This window comes from Neodiprion lecontei, chromosome 3 (genome assembly GCF_021901455.1).
Source record: "Neodiprion lecontei isolate iyNeoLeco1 chromosome 3, iyNeoLeco1.1, whole genome shotgun sequence".
Classification (NCBI taxonomy): Eukaryota; Metazoa; Arthropoda; class Insecta; order Hymenoptera; family Diprionidae; genus Neodiprion; species Neodiprion lecontei.
The window spans coordinates 26,898,891-26,918,042 of record NC_060262.1 but is presented as its reverse complement, the minus strand read 5'-3'; the positions used below and the strand labels follow the sequence as shown (position 1 = coordinate 26,918,042).

General features: G+C 42.2%; 1 protein-coding gene across 6 annotated transcripts in view; it reads left to right on the top strand.

The window, feature by feature from the left end:
- The first annotated feature begins 5,872 nt into the window (after positions 1-5,872).
- LOC107224873 (optomotor-blind protein) overlaps positions 5,873-19,152 on the top strand; it is an 84,407-nt gene continuing 71,127 nt past the window's right edge. For 5 of the 6 annotated variants that reach the window (XM_046734042.1, XM_046734040.1, XM_046734043.1 and 2 more), the window contains exons 1-3: positions 5,873-8,339; positions 10,881-10,946; positions 15,373-15,703. In XM_046734042.1, coding sequence (XP_046589998.1) covers positions 7,652-8,339; positions 10,881-10,946; positions 15,373-15,703 — 1,085 coding nt within the window. In that variant the 5' untranslated portion in view covers positions 5,873-7,651. The remainder of the gene's footprint in view (positions 8,340-10,880; positions 10,947-15,372; positions 15,704-19,152) is intronic. The other variant, XM_046734044.1, reaches the window with a different exon arrangement.

Below are 19,152 nucleotides of genomic sequence, written 5' to 3'. Positions count from 1 at the left end.
CTTGAAAATCTACAAGTTTTCGTGACAAATTATGCACGCTTACAATTTTGTACAAAATTCTACGAGTTGTCCGGATTTCCTTAAGAATTCGTCGAAAATCGTAGAAATCATTTTCACCAGGGATGCGGGACGAATCTGAAAGCGGGTGCGGACGTGAGCTATGGGGAGTGATGTTTCGGTGTCGTTCAGACCCGAGAGAAAAAAGTAGGTAGGTAGGCGACTTGCGATACAGAGATGACGGTAAGTACCGCGTGTACGCAAGTCTGGCGTTAAATTCGGTCGTCGAGTTCTCAGCGGCGACGCGGCGTGCATGTAACGCGGAATTGTACGTGCGATATTCGCGTTACGCGAAGCTGTCGAGCTGGCCGAGCCTGCCGACGGACCGGTCGTCACGCACATGCTGCAGCGGCTGCGGAACGAGGCCTCGAGTTTTGCTTCAAACGCCCCGTTTATGAGCCAAGAAGATTTATAGGCCCCCGTAGGACCGATATAGAGCTTTCACCACGGCGGCGCATTGCTCGGCTCGAGGAGTGACGCTCGACGTTCATCCCGAATCCGCGAGTCTGCGGAACATGCCCTCCTCCTCCTTCACCCTTATCCAGAGTCAGAGATATGTTCCACTCTGCCGTTGCTGTCGGCTAAGAATTATTAGATACGTGAGTTACAACTTGGTTTTGCTTGTTTTCAAAACTTGTCACGCAGTGAAGTGTAACGTAGGCACGGGGATATTTTCCACCCTGATTTTGGGAGGTTTTTATACCTACTGTCCTGTAAATAAAACTTTCCAGTTTGGATGAAAATTTATGATAATTTTTCAACGCTTTCTAGATATTCTTATATATGTTGGAAGTATGATAGAGGAGTAATAGTATGTAATTACACCTGCGATATTAGCACTGTGCAATAACTTTTTAGAAACTTTTTTGGATACTCACCTCGAATCTGTGATTAATTGTTACAATTCCAATTCATGGACGTACGTGTAAATAAGGTGTGACACGTTAGCATATATTTTTCTCAGACAAACTTTTCAGAAGAATTCCAAACGCATTTTTAATATAAAATATACGTGACGTTTCACTAACCTGTCGGTCAAATTTTTTCATACACCGAAGTACAGTTGTAACTAACAGGCAATAAATCTTTTGTCAATTATACACATGAATACTGAAACGCTTTTGAAATTCCTGCCGCGATGATCTCTACAACAGCTGGAAGATGTAGCCAAAATTTTGTTGCGTTCAAACGCATGAAATCATCAAAAATACGGTACATGAAACTTTCACACATTAAATTCGCATTCATCGATAATTGTTTCTATCTACGTCACGATATGAATCTGTATTTTGTATAAGTTATACTGACTTGAAATCGACTAGGTAAGTGAAAGATAAGAGACAATCAACGATTTTCCTCATATCACATTTCAAACACTTGCCGATGTGAAACGCGAATAGATATATTAAAGTTGTACATAAAATCTAACGTACCCAAAGTATAAATATTTAAAGTGCCAAGACGTAACGTAATGAAAATCTGAAGCAGCAACGAAGCGCACACAAAGTTTCGCCGCAGCCTGATAGGTTAATATCAAGTATATACATCCGAGCTGCATCAGCCCATAAGTAGGTATACGTATAGTTCAGCTCTGCGGACAATCCGTGCGCATGAGACGAAAAGTTTGCAAGGGATGGAATCACGTGCATACAATGTAAATGCATACGTATGTACGTATAAGTATACAGTGATACGTGCTGAGAGCGAGCGAGCGAACTGAAGAGACGGAGCGAGATACAGTGCAACGTATGGCGGAATAAGCCTGTTTCTTTCCCTCTCCCTCTTCCTCTCGCATCGTGCAGGATAAAACCGTTTCCGACCGCGCGAACCTTATTTAGACGCTATTAGACGAGAAAACGCGAATATCTCGGGTAGAATATCTGCCGCGTTCGACGCGGGTTTGGTAATAAAACAATTGACGACCACAGCCGTGCCCGCGCGTCTGTCTCGCTCTTTCGCCGATGCCTCCCACCCCCACCACCCCAAAGTCCATCCCGTAACGCTCGATCCCCCCACGACGAAGGCCGCGGCGACGATGCTTGTGGCACGATGTAGAACCAGCGGGGGTTCCGTAAAAGTTTGTCGCCGATGTGTGAAGGGCGGCAGCGAGGGGAGGGGAACGGTGGTGGAAGGGCTATGGCGGGGGGGGGGGGGGGTAGTAAAGCGTCGGGTCGTCGGTGGGGTGTGGGGGAGTTGCCGAGGGGTGGTTGGTGGGCGGAGGCTCCGACGGCTCCGCCTCGAACCGCCGGGTAGGCAAAAGCCGCGAGCAGCAGCAGCGGCAGCGGCAGCGGCACGTTGCCTTTTTCCCAGCTCTCCTCCGGTGTACCTTATACACGGTATATACGTACGTATATATGTACATGTATACCATCCCACGGTACCGTAGCTCGTCAAATGTTTTTCGCCGCGGATTATAACGCGATCTGCGCGATTATGAGCACCGCGCACTTCGCGCGGCGAGGGGTTGATCTTTTTTCTTTTTTTATTCATTCAACTTTCTTTAGTTTTGTTTTTCTTTTTTCTTTCCTTCTTTAACGTTTCGTATTTTTCTTTTTTTTTCCACAGTCTCTCTCTCTCTCTCTCGCTAGCTCACTCGCTCACTCTCTCTTATCTCCGCACCTTTGTAGGTATGATCTTCTATACCTATACGTATGTGATACTCTTATATATACTATAGGTGTACGCATCGCTCTCTCGATCTTCTGTTTGCTCGCTTTGCCGCGGTGGATCCCCCTCCCTCTCGCCCCCCACTTTTCTCGACCCCTGCGCAACGCCGTTCGTCGACGTTTGGAGGAGAAGATAGCCGTTTTTCTCTCGTTTTTTTTTTTTTTTTTTTCTTTTCATCTCTACGTTTTTGCTCCCTTTCTCTCTCGCTCTCTCATCCTAGTCCTCGCCATGCTATGCTCGTACCCTGTTTTGACCTTGTTGAAGCTCCTCGCGATGCTGGACCCGGGATCGATCGAAGAATATCACCGATGTGGTGGCTTCGCTTGGGTTTTATTATTATCGCAGTCGAAGTTTATAGCGCGGCAGCTTCTCAAGTCTCGGATACGTAGGTATTCTCAGCGGCTTGATATGCCGAGAGTTAGCAATTCGATTCTGTATTTCAACGAATATTTATACCAGCGGCTGCGTTGGTATTATCGCTCGCAGAATCGCTTCGTCACGTCGCAGCTATAATAATCTGCAGGATGTCTCGAAACGGATATTACGCAATCTAAGCGCAACCCTGTCACGGAATTTTTTCATCATTGTGTTGCAGTTTCATTCTTTTCGAATTGTAATTCAAGAAAATCACATGAATTAATATTTAGCCAGACAATTTATACACTCATCACGTCGTCGGTCCAACGCTAATATATCATTACTGCGCAGAGTGTAGGTATAAGTCTCATTATATATGTACTTGGGGGTGTAATTTGTTAAGTACATAAACCCTGACGTACACGCGCAATAGTGTAAATAGTCGTCGCATGCCGCAATGGTGCCGTGAGGAATTAGTATTCTTTACCTTCTTCTAGCTTCTACTTCTTCCTTCAATTAACACGTCCAGTAATTAGTTGAGCATTAATCTACGGTTTGCGTTTGCGGAGCGATATATTACAGGTACCCACGGTATAGACTAATCCTCGTTGCCGTATTTTACGCACCGCAGACTGATTCGATACGTCACTTCGAATTCTCTTCAGTGTTCAAACAACGTTTACAATGAATTTAGAAAAATAAAAAATAGTCGAAAAAGAGCATTCGCGATTCATGCATTGACAACGGCAAGTCTTGTGCAAAAAGATTAATAAATGGAACAATGACCGCGAGGCATGAAAATAGGCCAAATTTTAAACGTGCGTCCAACCGAATGCATAAATAGTTTAAAGTAAAGGGAATTAAAACCAAGACTGAATCACAATAATGGCGGTTGGAATAAAGTGTTACGTATTTAACGAGGTGCTTAATAAGTTATAAATTTATAACCATATCAATGTACAGGTACCTATAGTAGTCTCGATATGATTTATGTAATAATTGTCATACAGTCTGTATATATACTTACGTCAATTGCGCATCAGCAGAGCGATATATGAATACGAAGGTTTATTCGAATAGAGTGAAATAGACCGTGCGATGTGACAGCTCGCCAGTCGGATATGGAGATCATCCGTAGTGAGAACCCCGCACGCGGGCGTGAGGATATATATCCGTTGATTCGATTACACACGTCGATTATACGTGCGTGACGCGTATAATGCAGCTTAATATTAAGCCGATGATGCGTTTTCAAAGCGCACGCGGCGTCCGCGTCGACGTGTCGTACATTTGTACGGTGTTGGTACGGTCAACAAGCCTTACCGCCTCGTCCGTCATTTTGTGTAATTATAAAGCAAAACCAGCCTCCGACTTTGCCGGATCCATCGCGCACGCAGGAGAGAGAACGGAGTCGAGTCGAGTCGAGTCGAGTCCAGTCCAGTTCGTAATAACCGTGTCGCACAGACACAGGCGAACCCTGAGTAAACTCACGAACGCGGTAGGCGTCGCTGCAACACCCTAAGCGCGAACGTGGCGCGGGAGGGGTTCGCGACATTGCCGTTGGGGGCGGAGAGGGAGGCGGGAGGGAGGGGGAAGGTGGGCGTGGTCTGACTTCCCCTCCAGCCCCGCGGGTGGCGCGGGTTAAAGCGCAACCGAGGCTCCGAGCCACGCTCTCGGATCCGCGACGGCGTTTGCAGCCCGGCGCGAGAATTTTGGCACAGTTTGCTGGAACTTTCTCCGTATAAGTATATCCGTGCAGTATACCAACCTCAGGTTACGCCGTTTTTGCTGAAACAACTATATTTAAGGATGCATCCGAGTTATTTCCGGAATTTCCCTTGCTCACGCCTTTCGGTATTTCGCAGTCGTGCTGATATTTGGTAGGTTACAGGATGGGTACTTACTTGGAATTAGTCCTTCGCATGTACGTTTGCGCGTAGGTAGGTATAACGATAATCGCGACCCGATCGTCGAACGAAACTGTGCGGTTGACGATCCTGCGACTTTTCCGCGCAGCGTCGATTCGTTCTCTAATTCCGCAGGCGATGATTCGTTCGAGTCGATGGGACGAGAGAGCGAAAAATCGAAAGTACACGATCGTTCTGCAAAAGTGAAAATAGACGGCGTGCGAGATTCGCGGCCAGGGGAAAAGATCGATGAGGAGAAAAAGCAGAGGCGAGGTGAGGTGGCTAATCCATTATTCTACCCGTTATGGAAAAAATACGACCCGCAGTACCGGTGATCAAACGCGGGATTAATAACGCGTCTTGGACAAACATTTGCGCTTTCGTCGCTGTATATCGCCGCCCGCGCTTAAGAGGAGGCGTAGGAGGAGGAGAAAAGAAAAAACGAGGATAGCGAGTTAATTTTCTCACCCCCTCCCACGGCCTTTCGGGAATAATTCGTAGCCAGAATCAGTCTCCGCAGAAAAGCGCGGCGTAGAAGTTGAGGGGTAGTGCTAATGGGCGTACTCGTGGTTAACACCCTTGTCGTAGCCCGGGTGGGGACGGAGGGAGGACGACGACGCTGTGGCGGCGGCGTCGGGGCGGGAGGGGAAGACAGCGGAGCGTCGGAAAAGGCGTCATGTTCAACGCCCCCCGGATTGGCTGGGGCGCGCCAATCCCGAGGACGGCTTCTCATTATCGCCAGTCGGGCGGAGGGGCGGCTCGGCTCTCGCCTCCCACCACCGCCGACTCGTCCTCCCCTCCAGCCCTGGTCCGTCGAGCTTGCGGGCGTCGGCGCGGCGAGGGGAGGGGAGGAGGAGCCCCGACGGTTTCAGTCGGCGCGTCGCTGCCCTCCAGCATTCACGCCTACCAGCGTCCGGTGTATACCTTGCACGTTATAGTCCCGGGACTTTAGCACACCAACACCTCGATAGGTGTGGGGGTGAGCCCCAGAGGAGGTGTCAATCCTAGCGCTGCTCAGTGACCGTCGCGGCGCCACCCAAGTAACACCTTAGCCCTAAACCCGCGACTGCAGCCGAAACCCTTCCTGCTGCCCGCAGCTGCATTCGGGAGACGGGTTTTGTTCGGCAACCGTGTTGAGACGATATTTTCAATACCCGAGGTTCGCCGGCCGTCGGAACCTGACTAAAAATCTCGCGCGTGTTTTTACTTGTGTGATTTTTATTATACGCTGTAGTCGAGATGTTGTTCGTCGAAGACGCTGTGTAAGCCGCGATATTGTATCGCCGGCGCAGAAACTTCGCCAACGCGATATGCGGCTAATCGAGTTTTGGTGCGCCGATGAATCGTTGTGAATAAACAGACGCGTAGAAACAGTCGTCGTGTACGTCGGTGATTATGGTATACAGTGTGATCAAGTTTCGTATTATAAGTATATACCTTGGCGAAGAAGAGTAATAAAAACGACCGGTGGTGTTTGATTCGATCGTTATACGCAATAAATTGTACGCCTACCGATACAGAGGAGGCTTGTTTTTCCGGCCACCCGTCGAAGTGCAAAAGTGTGTGTTTTCTCAAGCAACGACACGTGGTATTAATCCGTCGCGATGCCACTGACTCTGATACTCAAGATTTACATGAGCCTGACGAAGTCACGCGGTCGTAGCGTCGACTATTCGCAGGCCTGATCACGGTCGGAATAAACGCTGGTTCAAAGACAGTAGCAACTCCACGCACTCGAGTCGCGTAGCCCCGCGAAAATCGAAACCGCACCACGAACGAGAATAATTCCAAAGAACGAGCTAGGTGACCCCGAAGCCTGCGTGTATCCTTCTCCTCGTGTGTGCCGTGTACGAGAAAAGAACGGGCGAGGTTGATAGATGAGGGAGAACGATCTATCGTGCCAGATGGTCTATGCCGAGTGAATAGAATCGTCAAAATCGTCGTGTCGTAACGAGCGCTATCACCTCGAGTTGCTCGTCGCTACGTGACAAGGTTACTGATCCATATATACGTGTGTGTATGCACATATTTATACATATGTGTATAATGCATATATTTTAAATCCAATCCTGTGAGTGCGCGCGTGTTTGTGATTGGAGCCGGAAGCGAACGGCCGGTGCACCGATCCCGGTTCTCCGAGATTTTCATATGTATTGATACATCGTTGCGCATGCATAATAAATAAATAGTGAGGTGTTGATGGTATTACTACAACATCATACCGATGAATATTGTTCCGGCTGTAAAAGCCGAGGATGTTGTAAAGAGTAAAAGGGGGACGAGCATTATACAAAGGTGTGAAAATGATGAAGGAGAGCTTCGGAAAGATCGGTATAAAAATCCAAAAACGGTATCGCGTTACTACAATCGAGAAAAATTGCAGTCATCGTCATCATCGTCATCGTCATCATCATCGTCGTCATCATCACCAGCAGCAGCAGCAGCAGCAGCAAGGATTCGGAGATATTCGCGCAATATCGCATCGGCAGGAAAGGAATATCGGAAGCGCGACTCGCGACGCGATCATCGCGGTGTTGATTTAATATCGGCATCGAGGCGACAAGCTGCCAGCAGTGCTTAAGGGAAGGAAAGAAGGAAGAAGGAAAGAAGGAAGGAGGAAAGGAGCGCAAGAATCTCGCTGTCGGCGCGACTCGCCAGCCTAAATGAGATTCGAACAAGACTCGGCGTGCAGCAGGGGTACCCACTGCGCCAGCATTCCGCTCCTACTTCGGCCCAGGTTAATCTCGGGTAAGAAGGCCGACTCCGGAAGCGAGAACATCGGCCCGCGAGAAGACGGCAAAGAGTTGGAGACGAACGTGGCCGAGGCTGCCAGGACGGGTGTCAGGGGGGCGGTGGGGGGGCCTGGGATGGCGTACCCCGCACCGGCCGCGGCTCTCAATCAACACGCGCCATTCCCGACGATTCCCGGATCCGCGACGAGCTCGAGTCACTTGGGAAGCCATCTGCCGGCCCCGGCGGCCCCCAGGCCAACGGACTTCAGCGTCTCGTCGCTCCTCACCGCCGCCTCCAGCCACCCGACCCACCTCCAGGGGGGCTCCTCGTCTCAGGGAAGCGCCTCGCCGCCACCCGGCGGACCCGGAAGTCCCGCTGCCGCCCCGGAAACACCGCCGCCGCTTCCGAGTCATCGGGAAACTTCTCACCCCTCGTCGGCGGTCGCGAGCTACTTTAGCGCCGCGGCGCTCGCCGCCGCTGGTTTTTACAATCCGGCGGCCCATCTCCCTCCCACCAGCTCGCCCGGACCCAACGGCGGGCATCATCTTCAGGGAAAGAGCATTCTTTCCAGCCCCCATCATCACCCCCATCTCAATCCCCACGGACTCACTCCGTCCGGTAAGTTCATATTTTCGTCCGAGTGCCGGATATACGAATTGCGGGGAAGCGGGAAATCTTTGCGATATTTCATCGGCCTTTCGATATTCGAGTCGTGCGGTCCGCGCCGGTTGTACATTGTTGCGAAAATATGCGCTAGTCGTAGGACTTGCTATATAATATAGGTATGGCGGTGCCGGATCGTACAAAGTTTCACAATCGGTTTGGTGCGGTTGAAATCAGGGAATTCTTTCAATTCTTCAGAGGTATTTTCACGCAGTTGTTACTTATGGCCGGCAACTTTGAACACGGTTCAATATTCTTTCGGACAAAATGTACAGCTTTACGGATATAACTCTCTTTAACTGCTCAGCGCGGTATAACAGCGATAAGGGTCGGTGAATTAGGTACTCTTTGATTGTATTGTGCGAAATATTCACACGCCATTTAATACAGAAAGGTAAAAAAATTGCGAATAGCATCTCACGGTACGTGCGTTGGACCATTAATCTGCGAGTTGCGTTACTAAAGTTGAGAAAAAAGCTTGGTCATCGATCACATTATGCATAGACAATGGAAACAATCACGAGTAACGGATAGAAAAATGCCAAATTTGGAACAATATAAGTATTGTCATGTCAACCATATTGTGGTTTAAAAGGCAGACCGACGTCCTTATTTTATACGCGCAACGCGTACGATAATTCAAGAACAGGAAAAATTCAAACTGAGTAGATACTTGATAATCTTATGTACCTGCATACATGTTATTCGGTTTTAGCAATATTGCGAGAATTAGTAGAAGAAATGCGCGTATATTATACGAGACTCGCGAAACGGCCTAACCTAAAAAAAAGCGCTGTAGAGATATAAAAGGGATTTAGATGACAAATTTAAAAAGAATTAAACAAACTGCTTAACGAAGCTAGAAAAATTCATCGTAATTCGTAGGTATACAATTTTCTGGAATTGTATAAATTGTTTGTATACGTATAGCTTGTGCAATAGTTTCCCTTAGTTCCGTAGGGAAAATGAGGGATGAAAAATGGAAATAACAAGTATCAAGTAAAATAGGAGCTAGTTCAATTAAAACGTAAAATTGTCGAAATGACTCGTACCTGATCTTTTCACTTGCGGGCAATAGGATAATTGATGATGCATTTCGTGAAACTGTTCAAAAGATTATCCGTCGAACCCACGATTATTATTCGCGCGGGAAACTCGGAATGCACTTTATCAGTCTTAGGTTTTGGCCGAATCATTAGAACACTCGTTCGCATACAAGCAATTGTCTCGATTCGCTGCTGCAGGCATCGAAACGACAAAGCGTGAAAAAATTCGTCGCGTGGAAGGAATTTCAAGCCCTATTGAGATCTCCGGTCCAGTTCACGAGGGGGATAAATCACGAACTGCAGCGTTCAATTCTCTTCTTCGGCAAATGAGGGACAAGTATTTGGAATGTTTAATATTATTTCACAATATTTATAGCATATTTTGGTTACGAATAGTTTACGTTATACTATTTAATTACACACAGAGACAATTTTCCGCGCATACGTGTTGTTGCAATGATTTACGTTGTGTGTGCATTTTTAATCATTCATACCTGTCACAATAGATAGCTTGCATACCTGTATAATATAATATTGGACAATCGTCAGTAAAACTACCGCATACGCGAATTGGTGTGTAAACGAATATATTATAACGAATGTGGTTGTTAAGTACAGTCAATTATGTCGTTATTCTTAAAATTCTCGTCCAATATTCGAAACCTGCAGGTTTGTTCTTCGCTGAAGGCATCGATAGATTTACAGATAGCGTAATTGATGCCCAAAGTACCGATAACTCTGCATATTGTTCTCGGTTTAGCGGCACAAAACCTCGACGGTAACGGCCGTTCAAATGTAATCCGACAAGAAACACGTATGGCGTACAAATTCTCCTAAAATATAGTTATAAAGTAATGCGTAAGCAGCGTTTTCTCCCTAATCGCGCATCTCAAAGATATATATTACATCGAATATAATTATAGTTGTAAACGTGCAATTTTTTGCACCTGGAGCGTGACAGACATTTTCAATGAAAAATGTGGACAGAATTCGATCGTACGAAAAAAAAGTCAAGGAAATTAATACAAATAAAGAAGGACAGAAATTTCGAGTTTTTTATCACCGTTATAAAACAATTATACAGACTTTCAGTGTAGTAATTTGGAAGTAATAACGCAGGTGTGCTTTTGTGACAGTTGAATTTTAACAGTATTTTTTAGAAGCTTAATTTCATCAGATTTGCAATTACGACGTTGGAAAATAACGATTAGATACAGAAGATTGTTAGGGAAGAAAATTAGCGTTTTTTGAAATCCTGGTCAGCTGTGTAAAAGACGATCGTCTCTTCAATTATACAATTCTATGATCGTACCATTCGTAAAAATTGCAGAATTACGCTGCATGTATACGCGTTTTTCATATCGTGTGTATTTTTTACATTTCAAATAGTTTTTTCTTATTACTATAGGATTATTTTTGAAACGATTTTTTTTTTCTCGTCCATACGCAGCTTCTTGGCTGCTTTCTGATCAGGATTGGATGTCGCCCGCTGCAGCTATAACTCAAAATTGGAAGAGTAAGAAATGCATCAATTATTTTTTCACACATTATCACCATTCTTATACTTGGCGCGATTTAAATCAGCCGAATCTCCCGCTTTCTACTCATAGTCTGTAATTATTCACACATCTAGTTATATTATACCATATAATGCCTGTATATATACACTGAATTTAAACACAATTTTGAATCAATTGAACCTGGACAGCTAGTTATTACACAAGATTCATTACGACTAGGTGTCGCGTATATTTTTAGCCAACGTGTCAATGGACTGAGATTAATACCTAGATATATAATTGTAATAACTGTTATTAAAAAAGCGTGTAATTGTGCTTCTGATTTAGTTTCTGTTACGCAGACGTTTGCGGGCGCTCAATTTATTTCATTAAAATAACTGCTTGAACGTTTTTCGCTGTTACTTAGCCTCGCGACGGCCATTTCTGCACCGCAATTCGTGAATTATATTACATCGTCCACGGTACCGCGACACTTATACATAAATATACCCGATCCTTTTGCAGTCCCTGCTAATTTGTGTTAATTATATTACGACTGTCCGTGTGGCATTAAACTGGACGTGTAGAGTTCGTATTATATATTGTATGTATTGACATTAGATTGGATTAGAGAATTTTCACCAGCATCTTATAACGTATACGCCATGCAGCATCATAATACATAGTTGATTTGAAAAATTTGAAAATATAACGTGAGTAAAAATATACACAACGGTCAATGTAAACAATCATCCGCTAAAACCGGTTTCTTAATGTTATTCGCGTATCATATGTCTGTCTGATATCGCACTCGCGAATGATTCTTAATTTACTTGCCCTGAAATTCAGTAGCATAGGTGTGCAATATGCTCATGCAACGTACACATACACTGAAACATTGGAGCAAAGCTCTTGAGAAAGAAACGAGAAAAAGAAAGGTGAAAAAGAAACGATCAACAAGTGAAATGGGGGATATACGCGTATATTATATTTTAAAGAACTGGATCTAAATGCTCGTCATGCACATTATCTTTTAAACGTAAAAATATTTTTGCCAATCCACCGAATGAACGCTGTAACGATATGATAAAACCTGCTCCTGTAATTAGATTTTTTTCAACTTATTTACATATTCGGGCTCCTCCGCGCCTCGTGCTGCAGCGGCTATAATATAATACGCCTATAATCGAACGTCTGTAATGCGTGGTTATCCGTAATGCCGACGTATTTTGCAAAAAAGTCAAGCTCAATGTTTGAATACCTTGATAAAGTGAAATCGATCTGATAAAAATTAACCGCAATCAAATGTATGAATCTCCAGATTTATGCTGCAGCGCGTATAATTTGGCGACTAAAAAGAAATATATATATATATATATTGTATATGTATGTATTTATTTATACGCATGAGTCGTCTGCATGATTATCGACGTAGATATTATACCTGTATTAGGCTTAAATGTGGGTAAATATTTCGTTATCATCCGACTTTAGCTCCACGTCTTTTTTATTTACGTGCAGTGCTTGATTCATATGCTTTTTGTATTTATTCTATTTTTTCATCTCGTGCTATTATCACGGTCCGACGTTACGTGCACGTCTGAATAGATAGATTTACTCAAGTTTAAATAATCGAAACGAGACATCTTTTACATTTCTTGAATACCAACTGTCGTTTATGTACGTTTAAATTTCGTGTAACTCAATGGCGAGTATACGAACCTCTTAGCTGTATACTCAAGATTTTCACTGTAATTAGTAAAAGACTGTCAAATTATATCTGAAGAGTGCAAAGTACTGGTGATTCGTTTTGTTTCTGGTGAGATAACTTCTTGCTTTCTGGGTTTAAATTGATTCTAAAATCATAATTCGCATATAGGTTTTTTAATTATAATTATAATTTTTTTTTCATCCTCTCATATTGTAATATGCGAATAAATTATGAACCTGCAATTCAGTCGTCAGATCAGCTGTTCGTATCAACTCTTGTATAATATTATCCGCAGCTGTGAATATTATACGCGTCATAAACAACATGACGCGGCTCATTTTTAAGTGCCCGATTATATTACCTGACTAGAAATCCAAAAACTCGCGATCAGAATTGATTTTAATTAAAATCTCTTAGCAATCATGGTATATTTATCATGAAAAAACTATTATTTTCGTCCTTATTTTACATCATATATTACATTTATTATATAAATACATGTGCGTAGGTACGCGGGAATTGTCAATTTCGGCTTTAACTTGCGTTTGTTAACACCGAACGTGTTTGTGACTATTAAAGTACGATTACATTCTGACTTATAACTATATAATTACGCGGTTAATAATTTTGTAATATCAACGTAACTTTCTGCAGATAAAAAAAAAGCAACTATCGCCAAGAAGATATTGAATTATAAATGCTGCAGGTTTTATTAACTATGTGTGGAGTAAATTTACAGAGAAAATTTTTATCGCAATGGAACATTTATTCATTATTATTTAATAAATACTTTATATATTCATAGTATGGGTATATAACTTATAAAAAGTCCCACGCGAATTCCATTTTATACAAACACATGAAATTGTTCTCGAGTCAAAATATTATTGCGTTGTTGATTGTACTGCATTGAACAAAATTTTGTTTTTTCACTTATAAATTCGGCGAATTCACAATCTGGGATATCATATTAACTGCATGATATGAATCCGACGTTAAATTTTTATTACGAAATAATCTTTGCACTGGCTCTGAATTGCTATGCATAGTATATAACGTGTTACACGCCTTTTGAAGAGAAAAACAAATGACAGTGGTCATTTGCTACAGTTTTTTCTTAGCGAAGTAATAATTCCATGATTCAACGATAATTTTGCACAATGTGCATTATATATGTTCCAACTTTATCGTGAGCAGGAAAACGGTTAAAAAATTATACACCCACTTGATAATTTGCCAATCTAAAAATATTCGTTGTTTTATGCATCATGTTTTATATACATATAAATATACCAAGTCACATTAATTAAGCTGACGATTAAGTTATTAATACTGCGTCTTTAGAAGTTATGTAAATTTTTAATTAAACGTTTAAGTGCGTACTGCACAAATTGTTTTTTTATCCATATTTATTTTTTCGAGTATTATTAGACAACAACATAGGCACTTCAATCGTACGTCGATATTGTAAAAGCGGGGGACACGCGGACACGCCTCGAATTTCTCGACCCTTCTCGTTACCATGGCACGCAATTGAGGAAGGAAAACCAATTAAATATGCATTTATTGAAATTACGTTAGGTATGAGTATAAAAGTTTAGGTACCGAACAAGTGCATGTGTCTGTATACATTCAGAGACAGTATTTAGACACCATTTGCAATTCTTGTTTGCGATGGCGTCTGACATCGCGTTCATATGCCCAAGGCATTGATTGTTGATTTTTTTATACATTATACCTATTTTGCGCCTATGTTCGCAATTGATTTCGCGAATTTGTCATCCAACCGACGAATTTTTTCACTCAAGTTTGCGTATCTAATCATTCGCCCTTTTTTTTGACAAGCCATTATTTTAAAAAAGGTGCTCAGACGTTGAAAGTAAATTTAATGTCGAATTATAAATTGTATCCGCGTATTACCAGTGCCGTCGCATCGAATCGCGATCTTCAATTTCAAATTTTTAAATTCGCCGCGTTGCGCATCGAGTTTGCACGCTTAGACGTTTCTTCGCCTACCTATGCCTTGATTGATTTGCTGCACGAACAGTGAAGCGGGGATTCGTTATTGGGTATTGGCTGGTCTTTACGTGCGATTAGTAATTAGCATTCTCAAATTCACGAACTTTTCGCGATCCACGAAATTTAAATCGACGCACCACATATTCCGTAACAAATCAACTCAGTACCTTATATTCGAATGTTGAAGATTATTTATAGGAATGTTTCAACATGAGCACGATATTTCAAGGCGGTCAATTTAACGAGAAGCTTGTTACGTTGAAAATGACATTGAGGCGCCATAAACTCATTAGGACACTAATTGCAGGTAGTGGAACGTCAGGTTTATTACACCGTGCAAAATTTCATTTCTCACGCGGTTAGTTGTTACAGAAAATTTTAGTTAATCGTCCATCGCTACAATATAACAACTTTACAGGCGCCAATAACTATATTTTCTGAATATTGTCGCACAAAATCTGTATTTTTATATTCAAATGAGTCCTCGTGTAACTAACATCAACTTATCGTCGCACCAGCGTCAAATTATCTCGCAACAGTTACGCACCTATTAAATTTTCTGGTCAAGTTAAAAAATGAGCACACTTATTCAAGGACTGTGCATCACGTTATAACGTAAACTGAAAATTCTCCCGGTATAATACGGGGTCTCTGGAAGTACTTTTTTAAATTTCTATCGACATGACGAGAACGTTCTTCGCTGCTTGTTTCAGGACTGGGCCTTGGGCCCCATACCCCCGAAGAGGCCCACGCCGCGGTGTTGGCCGCGGCCGCGGCGGCCTTGCACCACCACCACCACCACCAGGGCGGGCCCGGTGGTGGGATGAGGCCCCTGAGGCATCCTCTGCCCCCGGGGATGCTGGGTCCGTCTCTGCCGCTCCCGCCTCACCACCCCCTTACGGGTCCCCACCACCCCCTCGTACCGCCCCACCACCCCGAGGAAGACGGTGTCGTTGACGACCCCAAGGTCACCTTGGAGGGTAAGGAGCTTTGGGAAAGGTTTTACAAACTCGGGACGGAGATGGTCATCACGAAAAGCGGCCGGTAAGAGGACCATTTATTGTTTTCTTTTATTTTAATATCGCCCAGTTATAATCCCCTACCATAGCCTAGGCTGAGGTTCGTAACGTTAATTCGCAACGACGATGTGCTAGTTTAATTGTGAAAAATCGTTACTTTCTAAGTTCAAGATTTGGGGCTCATCGTATTTTACTAAACTCAAATATGTTTTGCAATATTTTTGAAACCGCAACTCACGTCGGCGAGCAATCTACTTCGGTCTGTCGTCACTTTATCGTTACTAACTTCACCCTTAATCGTCTTCCGATCTAGGTTATATGACGCTTCTGTTACTTCATCCAGGGAATAAATTTTTACATCCACTCTAGCCCTGCACGTAATATAAATAATCAGAAAATATTTCTTTCTGATTCGTTTGACATAAATAGATTCTAATTGCATATTAACCTTGTAGGCATTATTATAATTTACTTGGTGAAAATGGAAAAAAAAAGTTTAATTCTATGCGATTAAAATTTATTCTAACTCGATAATTTTGTTTCGAATCAGAAATTTTTTTTACAACCGGTGATCCGTATTCACATGCATCTGTTGTTTCTGGATGTGTAGCTGACGTCAAAAATTGTTTGTCGAAAGGAATTCTCTAACAATACTGTGAATATTATTATCACAGTTCATTTAATTGTTACAGCAAATATTACTCTCATTACAAATTATTTCTAGAGTAAATTTAATTGTTATATATCTCTAATTGACTGCTTATCTTGCAACGTATATACATAATTTAGGGTGGTCCTTAGTTAGAAAAATTTTCATTAGGACGCCCCCCCCCCCAGATCTGTTCCAAGCGATTAAAAAAAAAATAAAAATCCATGTCAAGTTTCAAGCCTCTACGTTAACTGGAACATGTGCCTCTAAGTTCTGAAAGTTTCAAATGTAAAATACATGTAGTTTTTATAGGCGATTATTTCGTTTTGTATGTCTTAGGTATACCTAAATTGAGGGACCGATTTGAAACTTGACAAAGTTGTTGCTTATAATGACAGGAACAAACCGTGAAAATTTTTAAATTGTATCATAATTTTATAATATATTTATTTTTTATATAAGATTAAAAGCCTCACTTTTATTAGGCTTCTATATGGAAATAAAAATTGAAAATTTTTGAAATTTTCTGGGATTGTTCATATCATTGTATAAGCAATAATTCTACCAAGTTTCAAACCGGTCCCTTATTTTATACCAAGTCATCCAATTCGAAATAGCTGGTTGTCAAAACTAAATGTATTTTACATTTAAAACTTTCGGTGCTTAGAGGTACGTGTTCCATTTGACGTAGAGGCTTAATATTTTACGATGATTTTTTTAAATGATTTCAAACAGATCTGGGGGGTGTCTCAATGAAAATTTTTCCTACCCCCAAATAAGGACCACCCTAATACATATATTGCCAAACAAGTTTTGACGGCTGCAGTGACAACAATTAAAAGTTTCTTTTCCATGTGTTCATACCCTACCTTCTTAATTTATCGTTACTAGGGAATTATCATGCCTCTGAAGATTTCGAACGCCATTACATTTCATACTCGAGCATTTTTTGCACCCTTCATTTTGTTCACACTCAAGGTATTTATCAGCGAGAATAAACTCGTGCCAGTATAACTTTTAGAATAAATCCACATTGAAAAGAAAGTGAAGGAAACAAAAAATCAAACGAAGAAAATGAGGAATCCGTATAGTAATTATCGGTATGTATGTACATTGTACATACATGTTTTATACAGTATATATGAGAGATCCTACAAAATCAATTGTAGAATATCACGTGTTGCGATCTGAATCTATCAAATTACACGCAGAGTTTCACACATACCTACATTACGGATTACGCAAGCCTTGACTACATTCTCCGTTCCTTCGCGTTCTACATTTCAAAGCTTATATGGTATATATTTATTATAAATTATATATTTATAATTTTATATACCGACAGTGTTATGTACCCTAAATATACTTTAGTGTATTTCGCACGATATACATGGAAATATAACGCCTGAATCATACCTCGTTCGATTTTATCAGGTGCCTCAAACTCATACATATATATTATATACTACGCGTCGTCGTTTCTATTTTTTCAGCTTTGCAAGGCAAAAATATTGTTGCTAAATATTATCGTTGCGTCACCTCACGAGTTCCCTGCATACATAAAATGCATCATCGAATTTTGTACAAGTCGTTGTCATACGTGAAAACACTCTGCGATAGCAGCTGAATTTTTGTTGAAAAACAATTTTTTGCCCACCAGCTGCAGCAGTCGATAGACTTTGTATTCTCCTCTATATCGACAGTAGAAATTTTCAAAATTTACGTAGGTACTCAACTTTTATTCACCCAACACTCGAGACCCGCTTCAGGCTCTGCGGACGTTCGCGAGGAAGATAAACTTTTTTGTTTTTACCTCTTTCTTTTAACACTCAAGCTTCAATCTCTCCTGCACGTGGAACGGAAATATACATCGCGAGTTGCGCGGAGTTTGCAAACACGATACCAGCTGTATGTTACACTACTTGTTTGAAAAAACAATCACGCTATATCAACTTGTGACAAACCATCGATTTTTGCTGAAAGTTTAGAAAAGTAATACCGAATTGTCATCGCCTCCAGCAGCAAACGGAATATAATACAACACGATATGTTAACCCCCCAAAATTGCACCATGTTTGAGTCTGCAGATTCACTCACTTGACGAAAGTAATCTGTCAGTTTTACCGTGATTTTAAATATAACCAATCGTGTGAATTTGGCTGGCCATTGGCTCTTTGCGGAAATTGAAAAATCACCTTACGGTGCAATTTTACTGTTTACCGGCAAATAACTCTCTTGCATAAATCCCATTATGTTAGGTATAGCGGCAATCAATTATTCTTACACAACACACTCTGCTGTACAACGTGTCAGACGATTAATTAATACCTGTCTACGCCCACCCGGCTCACTCTTCGTGTGTTATGTGCGTGAACCGCCTACGTCTACAATGTACTCGTACATGCCGCATACAACGTCTTTACGGCCAAGTAAGTAGAAGCGAGTTCTACTCTTTGGAGACTTTGGGCTCGATGATCGTGTCTTTTTACTGCCGTTTGACGCGTGATGCATTGTACAAAATTTCCGCGTTCCCGTTCCAAATTTTTACTTTTAACTCAATTAAGTCAATTCTTTTTAATTCATCCAATTCCGTGTTCTCCACGCGTTCTTCAAAGCGTTGATTCGATTTACAAATCAGTAGAATTAAGAGCCGTGAAACCATAACCAGCTGACGGATTACCTACATTCGTTCTACGTATTCTCGGATTTCGCCGTTTTGAACAGGTATATAAAAGCCAATTAAGAACGTTTGACGCGTGGATATAGAAGGAAAATTTTCAAGTTAATAATCCAGCACCTGAAACAACGAGAATTGCACTTAATGC